Source organism: Pelodiscus sinensis, chromosome 1 (assembly GCF_052426305.1).
Source record: "Pelodiscus sinensis isolate ZL-2025 chromosome 1, ASM5242630v1, whole genome shotgun sequence".
Lineage (NCBI taxonomy): Eukaryota > Metazoa > Chordata > Testudines > Trionychidae > Pelodiscus > Pelodiscus sinensis.
This window is the reverse complement of record NC_143052.1, coordinates 351985033-351994179: the sequence shown is the minus strand read 5'-3', so window position 1 is coordinate 351994179 and position 9147 is coordinate 351985033. Positions and strand designations below refer to the sequence as shown.

Below are 9147 nucleotides of genomic sequence, written 5' to 3'. Positions count from 1 at the left end.
CAAGATCAAGGTGTGGCTCTGCCAGGACTATGGGGTGTGCCTAGAATCCCATCGTTTTCTTTCACATAGAAAGGGAAGGGTGCAATAGCAGGGATTGGTATGCTCCACAGTGACCACTGCAGGTACTGCATACAGTTATACTGCAGTCATCATAGGGAGGCAGCTACACCAATAAGAGAGACGAGGAGTCCTGTGGCACCTTATAGACTAACTGAAGTGTAGGAGCATAAGCTTTCGTGGGCAAAGACCCACTTCGTCAGATGCATCTGATGAAGTGGGTATTTGCCCACGAAAACTTATGCTCCTACACTTCAGTTAGTCTATAAGGTGCCACAGGACTCCTCGTCGCTTTTGCAGATTCAGACTAACACGGCTACCCCTCTGATACTTGACACCAATAAGAGAGTTGCCATCTTGGGTGGAGGAAGTAGCTTCTCTATTTCAAAGCCTCAGTCTCAAAACCTGCCCTCCTTCACCTCTCAGCACCAGCACTTGCCCAGGGTGGGAGCCTGGCAGTGCTCTGGGAGGCACAAGTCAGGGTACAGGGCTCAGGGCAGGGTGATGGGAAATCAGGGGACTTACTGGGGCCACTTGTATTAGTACTGGTGTTGATGCTCCCACGGCCACTCCTCCTGTGGTCCAGGGATGTGCTGCCCAGCTGGTGGCTTCTCCTGGGGTCTGGGCAGTGCAGTCCCAAAATCATGGAAATGTCTTTGGATGTACAGACCAACATGTGAATAAAATGTGCATCTTTCGGGAAAGTTTATTCTCAGGCCAATATTGGGTGATTTGGGGCTGTCAGTCCAGCAGAAATGTGGAAAAGCTGAAGAACCAGCTCACACTGAGCTAGAGGCAGAGGGGCAGGAGGCACAGGAGAAGCTGCCCATGAGGCAGAGCAACAGAACTCTTAGCCAAGGGATGTTAAAGTAGGTTTAATGGGACAAGGTGACCAAATCCCACAGGAAAGTCATGAACATGGAAGTCTGTGACTTGGGCCAGAAGCCACTGGATGGTTAGAAGGCTACCATGGTCCCACAGCTCCCAGACAGTATGCAGAAGGTGCAAACCCATCACACGTGTGCCATTTGGAGTCCACATTGGCCCCATAGACAACAGTCATGGAAACATATGGGAAGGATGGTAGCACACACGAAAGATCCAGAGGAGCCAGCTTCCCTATCTCAAAGCCTCAGCCTCAGCCTCAAAACGCCATGGCCAGACTAAGTTTGCCATGGCAATTTGAGCCCTTGGCATCTGTGGAACATCTATTCACTCCCAGGGAAGGCTCTCAAGCTGTTGTTCTCCAGGGTCCATTTTCTGGCCTTCCCGATGCTCACGGAGCCGTGGGAATTCTCTGGGAGCGCTGCCAATGGCAGAGGAGGCAGGGGCTGTACTGAACAATTATAAAGGTGGCTGAAAAGTGCACTCAGGTTCTGTCATGTGAGATTCCTACGCCGATTCTCAGGGCCCTGCTTTCCTGTCGCCGGGAGGAGATTTCCCCTCTCTTCTCTCCAGGATTTCAGTGAGTGTCTCTTTCCCCCTCAAAGCCAGTGCTTAGGGTTTCAAGCCAAGGACTGCCTAGGGCTGGAAATCACCAGGACAAGCCTGAACTGTTTAGTACTGGCAGAAACACTAAGGGGTTTGCCTCACAAAATTGAAAATGGATTCAATATAGTTCAGAGAAATGTGACATTTTAGGATCGATTCCCTGTATCCTTCCATGTCCTTCTATGTCTCTCTGACGCTTCTGTTTGAGGGAGGTGAAGTATTTCCCTGGTTCTCTCTAATTTTCAAACCTAGCAGCTTCACTGCCCTGTTTGGAAGTGCAGCCCAAGCCTCTGCAGGGGGCGTATGAAGTACCAGAGGATTCACAATGAGAATAGGCAGCATCTGGCCAGACTGTGCTCTCCCATTTTCCCATCTCAGGGTCATTCCAGACTGATATTGGCCTCTATGAGAGCAAAACCAGGGCCAATGGGTTTTCCAATCCCGTCTCTCATAACCAATCTCAAAATTCCATATAAACTCAGGTTTCCTTCCGTCTCTTTCAGTGGCCTACCAGGTGCATGGATTATTGCAGCTTGGAGCTGAAAGATAAATGCAATGCATGAATCTGGTCCAATTAAAATCAAGGGCAAAACTCCCACCAGGGCCAGGTTTCACCCTAAATGCTCACACAGGGACTTAGCTATACGGCCTCATCTGCACTGGCCATGAGCCTCCAGAGATGTCAGCTGGAGACCTCCCATTGCCTGTACGGATGGCTGAGGTGATTTCAGCAGAAACGAACTGACAGGAGAGTTACTGGTGTCTCTCACTCACAGGCTGATAGGTTCAGAATTAAGGAAGGAGAGGGGTCTGTTCTCTCAGAGCCTCTGCACCTCCTGGCTCTAGGTAGGATGAGAAGCACCAAGGGCAGTAAAAATAGAAGCAAGTGTCCAGCTTGGAGGAAACTGGGTGGTGTTGGGAATCTTACAAGGGAAGGTTCAAGAACACGCAGGGTGTGTAAGGGGTGGGGAGGCAGAATACCGGGCTGTGTAGTATCCAGATCACAGTGGCACAGGTTCCTGAAGCCGTGTGAGGGAGGGAATGGACAGACCAGAGAGGGGCAATGAAGCTTCCTGGGGTAGAGGGTGTCTCAGATTGTACGATCCCGTGGGCCACATTCAGTGTTGCCAGATGTCAGTAAATTCAAGGACAAATTCTGCAAAAATGGGCTAAAATTGGGCCTTTCCATTATGTAATAATAAAAAACCTCTTAAGATGTCAATAAGAAACCCTGAGTTTTGAGATGGGGCTGAGGGGTCCCGCCTCGTTAGCCCCAGAGTGAGCTGTGCCCTGTGGGGCAGCTCTAGAATTCTCCTGATGGGGTCTCTCTGGGTTGCTGCTGGCTGGTGGGGTCTTCTCCACCGCCACATTGGAATGCTTCTTCAGCATCAGCAATGTGGCAACTCTGCGTGGGCATATAGCTCACACCCTGCTGGCCTCTCTGTGCTTTGGGGGTGCATGGGACGGGGTACAGATGGCCAGGGTCAGCTGCCTCTTACAGGCTCATGCCACACCCATCTGTCACGGGGAGGAAGTCCCTTAAATGTAAGAAAAAAAACCTGTCCCCTCCCTTGCTGGGTGGGTTATAGTCTGTTGACAATGGACCCTGAGAAATGACTAAAGCGGTGCCTGACTACAACATGCAGTACAAAGGGGAGGATGCTGATTTCGCTAGTAAGTAGAGCTATGTCTAGACTACAGGGTTTTTTTTTAAAGTGGTCTTTTTTCAAAAAAACGTCACCTGTGTCTAGACTGCTGCCATGTTCTTTCTAAATTAAATCGAAGGAATGTGGTGGTTTTTTTCGACAGCGGTAAACCTCAATTTATAAGGAAGAATGCCTCTTTTTTTAGAGTGTTCTTTTGAAAAATGGCGTTCTTGACTGCAAATGGGGCTTTTTCGAAAGAGAGCATCCAGATTGCCTGGGTGCTGTTTTTCGAAAAAGCAGATCACTTTTTAGAAAAAAGTTGTGGCTGTCTAGACAATCTCTTTTGAAAAAGCTTCTTTTTTGTGTGTAGTTTCGATGTACCCTAGGTTAAACTGGCAAAATAACATTGGCGCTGTGTTGTATGAATAACACCATTGAATATTGTTCATGATTGTCCTTTCAAGCCACCATTGTATTAGGTAAGACGGTGTCCTAAAGAAAGTTTGATTTCTCCGTAATTTTTTTTCTACACTCTCCATAAACATCATTTCCCGCCATTGGAAATCCTTAGCACACTATGTTAAATTGTCTCCGTCGCAGTCCCCTGTCTGGACCCTCCCTCTGCCTATGAGTAACCCCGCTCCGGCCGCATGGTAGTGTCAACAATTGTCAACACGGAGCAGCAACCTCAGGGGGGTGTCACCGTGTTTGTAATGGGCCATGTTATATTTGAGCTCTGTGTTGTTTTAAAGAAGATCTACTCCAGTCTCCATGTCCCCTCCACCGCCTGCTGCATCTGTCCATCCCCCTTCCCCACACAGGCTGAACTTCTTCTCAGCTGCCGCTGGGGTTCCCCTCACCCCAGAAAGGCAGATCAGGCTGACGTCCCCCTTTCCCCTGGCGCTAGCAAACAGTGGGTATGTCTACACTGCCACCCTAGTTTGAACTAGGGTGGCTAATGTAGGCATTTGAACTTGCAAATGAATCCTGGGATTTAAATATCCCGGGCTTTATTTACATGTTCCCGGGTGCTGCCATTTTTAAATGCCCCGCAGTTCAAACTCCCTGTCTACGGCTACACGCGGCACGGACTAGGTAGTTCGAATTAAAGATCCTAATTTGAACTACCGTTACTCCTCATTGCAGGAGGTTCCTTATATCACACCTGCTCCCTTGGCTAGTGGGAGACATGTGACTGTAGTAAGAAACCTCAAACCCCTGTGACAAATGTGAGGACAGGCACCAATACTAGTGGTCATGTGACACCCATACAATCGGTTGTCCTTCAAGGCGTGGGGTGGCCGAGATCAATACAGCTGCAATGTGCTGGAGCCACAGGCACCGAAAAGGTTGGGGATCACATCCCAGAGGTTCTACTCAGGATGCTCTGGGACCATCTGTTAGCCAGCTTTTTTAGTCATTAATGATGAATATTGGACATTCATTCTGCAGTGGGGAGATTTCATCAGCTTAGATAACCATTTTTCACACTTAAAACATTTGTCCACATGAGGCCTCAGGGATCTCTCAGTCTTGTGAAATAGACACTTAGTATAACACATGCAAGGACCCCAGGGTCAGATGAGAATTTACATAGGAACATAAGAATGGCCGTACTGGGTCAGACCAAAGGTCCATCTAGCCCAGTAGCCTGTCTGCCGACAGTTGCTAGCACCAGGTGCCCCAGAGGGGATGGATCAAAGACAATGATCGAGCGATTTGTCTCGTGACATCCTTCTCCAGCCTCTGACAAACAGAGGCCAGGGACACCATTTTATGCCCTGGCTAGTAGCCTTTTATTACGCGCTGTGTGAAAAAGAACTTTCTTTTATTAGTTTTAAACCTGCTACCCATTAATTTCCTTTGGTGTCCTCTAATTCTTCTGTTATGGGAACCTGTTCCAAATCCGTAATCATTTTAGTTGCCCTTTTCTGAACCCTTTCCAAGGCCAAAATATCTTTTTTGAGGTGAGGAGACCACATCTGTACACAGTATTCAAGATGTGAATTTCTTTCTTTAGCGCTCAATTCAACCAGTTGAAATCAATCGATCGATCGATCGAACAAACAAAGAAAAGAGCAAGCAAGCAAACAAACAAACAAACAAACAAACAAGCAAATGACTTCAGGAAGCTCAGGCACCAGGCTGCAGGCAAAATGCTTCTAGCTAACTACTGGGATCATGTCCATAGATAGTCAGGTCACAAGGGACCACTGTGTTTATCTAGTCTCTAGTCCACTGTCTAACACAGGTCTTACAATTTCAACTAAAATATTCACGGTAAAATCTAAAATTAGGTTTAAATATATTCAGCCATGAAGAAACAATGAAGACCCTTGAAAGATGGTTCCAATAGATAATTATTCTCAATATTTAAAAAAAATCTTACTTCCAGTCAGAACTTCTTTAATTTCAACGTGCAGACACTGGATCCTGTTACACCACTGTGTGCTTGGCTGAAGTACCCACCATTAAATTTGTGTTCCCCATTTCTATACAAACAAGCTGTTGTCAAGTCACCTCTTAATTATTATTGTTAAACTAATTAGAGACCCTTCTTTGAATTCTCTTCAATAAATCAACATCCAGCCTTCATCCTGGGCAGCAGAATTGAACAAAGGATTCCAGCTCCTTGAGATTCACCAGGTTGTTCTCTCAGGATCACATGGGCTCTTTTAGCCACAGGGTCACCCTGGGAGCTTATGTTTATCTCATTATCCCTCCTGGCCCCCAAATCGTGTTCCCAATATTTGCATTTCCTATCAGAGCCCCCATTGTTTAAGCATAGCTTGTTTTCGTTGTTTCTAAATGTACATAACTACAGGGCTATAATAGTACACACACTGTTAGCTTTGACACCATTTAGCAATCTATCCACATTGCACTGTCCTCTTCATTATTGACGATCCTCCAGTTTTGTGTCTTCTGCAAACTGAGAATGGCAAAGAGCTGAAAAGCTGACCCGCGGCTCAGCTCACACATGTTCGTTAACACCTGCAACTTCTGTCTCAGACCAAGTTGGGGGGATGCAAGTAAGTTTCCCACCAAAAGAAACAAGAGAGCTAATAGAGGCCCTAGAAACCAACAGCCTTGACTCCTTTCCCATTCTGTGCAGCAGAAAGTTCTAGCCCAGCATTGAACTCTCTGTTTCCATGGGGAAACTTGACTTACTTGACTTACGGATCCGTACTTACGAATGGGGCTTTTCTCGCCCCAGAGGTCATGGGCGGCGGGTCCGCCCCCAGCAGACCAGGGAGATGTGGAGCAGAGCCACGGAGGACGCGGGCGGCGGGACCTCCAGACACACCGTGGTCCTGCCGCCCGCGTCTTCCGGGGCGAGAAAAGCGTCTCCGCGTCTCCATGGTCTGCTGGGGGGACCGCGGCACGTCTCGGCGGTCCTGCCGCCCGCGTCTCCCTCATCTGCTGGGGGGGGGGGGCGCAGCTAGTGCGGATGCCTGTGGTAGAGCAGCTGGGGCACTGCCGCTCCTCGGCGCTACTGGACCAACACGACAGCACCCCAGCTGCTCTGCCCCAGGCGTCCTGATTCAGCCGCTGCTAGTCAGTTTCAGCAGCGGCTGAATCAGGACGCCTGGGGCAGAACAGCTGGGTTGCTGGTGGGTTGGTCCAGTAGAGCCGCTCCTCGGCGCTACTGGACCAACCCAGCAGCACCGCAGCTGCTCTGCCCCAGGCATCCCCAAGTCAGCCGCTGCTGAAACTGACCAGCGGCTGACTACAGGAAGCCCGAGGCAGAGTTGCTCTGCTCCGGGCTTCCTGGAATCAGCCGCTGATCAGTTTCAGCAGCAGCTGACTTGGGGACACCTGTGGTAGAGCAGCTGGGGTGCTGCCGGGTTGGTCAGCAGCGTCTGAATCTGGAGGCCAGTTCCGACTTACATACAAATTCAACTTAAGAACAAACCTACAGTCCCTATCTTGTACGTAACCCGGGGACTGCCTGTACTTTCTAATACAATGGATGCATCATGGATCAACCTACAGTCCATGTAGTCCATTGTCTCACTATGCATGTAAATGTCCACACGCTTCCTGATTCTCATGTAGCTCATGGCCTCACCTACCTCTTTTAGCAATGAGTCGCTCAGTTCTATTAAGACATTGAATGAAAAAAGCATTTCCCTTTTATCTCTTTTACTTCGGCCACATTGAAGCTTAATTCCTCCTCCCCTCACGTTCTCGATCTATTCTCTGCCAATCCATTTTTAAAGACTTTTTCATATATACTGCTCCAAAAGGCCATCATTTTGCAGGTACTGACACTGAAGTTCGTGTCATCATATTGCCCATACAGCACCCTTCGTTACCTCCTACTGAGGACTTTTCTAGACTTGACTATATCTTAGATAACTATGTGCCATCTCTGACTATTGCCACCAGGGCTCAACCCCTTTCAACATGGCTAATTACTATACATAATTGATGGTTTTATTTGTTGTACTGTGTGTAACCCTCCTCACTCTGCTTCTTTACCTTCACAGGTCCCTTGAGCATTTCTGAGACTGATAGATACATCGACCACCTCATGGCGGCTTTAAATTTTACCCCATCTGACCCTTTGATATTCATCCTAACAGGCATCCCTGGCCTGGAACATGCCCACATCTGGATTTCCATCCCCTTCTCTGTGTGCTACATTATCAACCTGTTGGGAAATGTCATGATTCTGCTTGTTGTAGGCAAAGAGCAGACCCTGCGCCAGCCAATGTACTTGCTGCTCTGCATGTTGGCACTCACAGACATTTCCATGTCCACTCTAGTGGTGCCGAAGGCCCTGTGTATATTTTGGTTCAATTGGAAAGGCATTGCTCTTGGTGGTTGCCTCACCCAGATGTTCTTCCTTAACACAGTTTTGGTTACACAATCAGCTGTCCTTGTGGCAATGGCCTTTGATCGCTACGTGGCCATATGTGACCCTCTGAGATATGCCACCATCCTCAGCAACTCCCGCATAGCTAAACTAGGGCTAGTGGGTTTGGTAAGAGCTGTTTTCTACATCCTGCCCATGCCCCTGCTCATGAGCAGGCTACCATTCTGTGCCAGCCGCCTTATCCCCCACACATACTGCGAGAACATGGCTGTTGCTAAGCTGTCTTGTGGGGACATCACAGTTATCAGGATGCATGGTTTGGTGATAAGTATTTTAAATACGGGGGTAGACGTGGGTCTCATTGCCATGTCCTACGGTCTGATCATCAGGGCTGTTTTCAGAATCTCCTCCAAGAAAGCCCACCAGAAAGCCCTCAACACCTGCACGGCCCACATCTGTGTGCTAATGACATTTTGGATTCCCGGCCTCTTCTCCATGATGACACACCGCTTCGGTCAGGGCATTGCTCCCCCTGTCCACATCATCTTGGCCAACCTCCATCTTCTTCTCCCTTCCATGCTTAACCCCGTCATTTATGGGGTCAAAACCAAAGAGCTCCGTGACAAAGTGGTCAAATTCATCCGCAGAAAATGATTATACCAGGTTACTGACTTTTACCCTGTGTGAGATGGAGGAGAAAAGATACCGCCCCATTAATCTGTCCCAGTTTGGTTGACCACAGTAGTGTGGAAGTACAGGGTCTGACAAGTTCCTTATCACTAATTTCTGATCGCTCCTTAGCCAGCACTGCTCTCTTCCTTGTGGAGTCCACTATTTCTGCTGCTTACTAACCTCCGTCATGTCACCTGCGAAGCATGGATAGTGTCTTCCATTATCGAATGCAATCAGAAAAATATAATATAACATTGCTATCATTTTAACACCATTGTTTGTGACCTTTTGTTTGAAACCCCTGCCACTTTTTAAGCCAAATAGCAACACAAGGGTGTGTCCAGACTATAGGGTTTTGTCAACAAAAGTGGACTTTTGTCGACAAAACTATACCTGCATCTACACATAACATCGACACAACTCAGCAGTTTTGTCGACAGCTGTAAACCTTATTCTACA

General features: G+C 48.1%; 1 protein-coding gene across 1 annotated transcript; it reads left to right on the top strand.

The window, feature by feature from the left end:
- Positions 1 to 3161: 3161 nt before the first annotated feature.
- Positions 3162 to 8670, top strand: LOC102461939 (olfactory receptor 52N4-like). The gene is made up of 2 exons (XM_089780965.1): positions 3162 to 3222; positions 7886 to 8670. Exons 1-2 carry the CDS (start codon positions 3162 to 3164, stop codon positions 8668 to 8670), a joined length of 846 nt encoding a protein of 281 aa, XP_089637091.1.
- The last annotated feature ends 477 nt before the right edge of the window (positions 8671 to 9147 follow it).

Bases quoted from the DNA above. Each gene is read 5' to 3' on its own strand.
- LOC102461939 (XM_089780965.1), top strand. From the start codon at position 3,162: ATGACTAAAGCGGTGCCTGACTACAACATGCAGTACAAAGGGGAGGAT. The intron at 3,223-7,885 runs GTAAGTAGAGCT...TGCTTGTTGTAG, and splicing joins GGAGGATGCTGATTTCGCTA to GCAAAGAGCAGACCCTGCGC.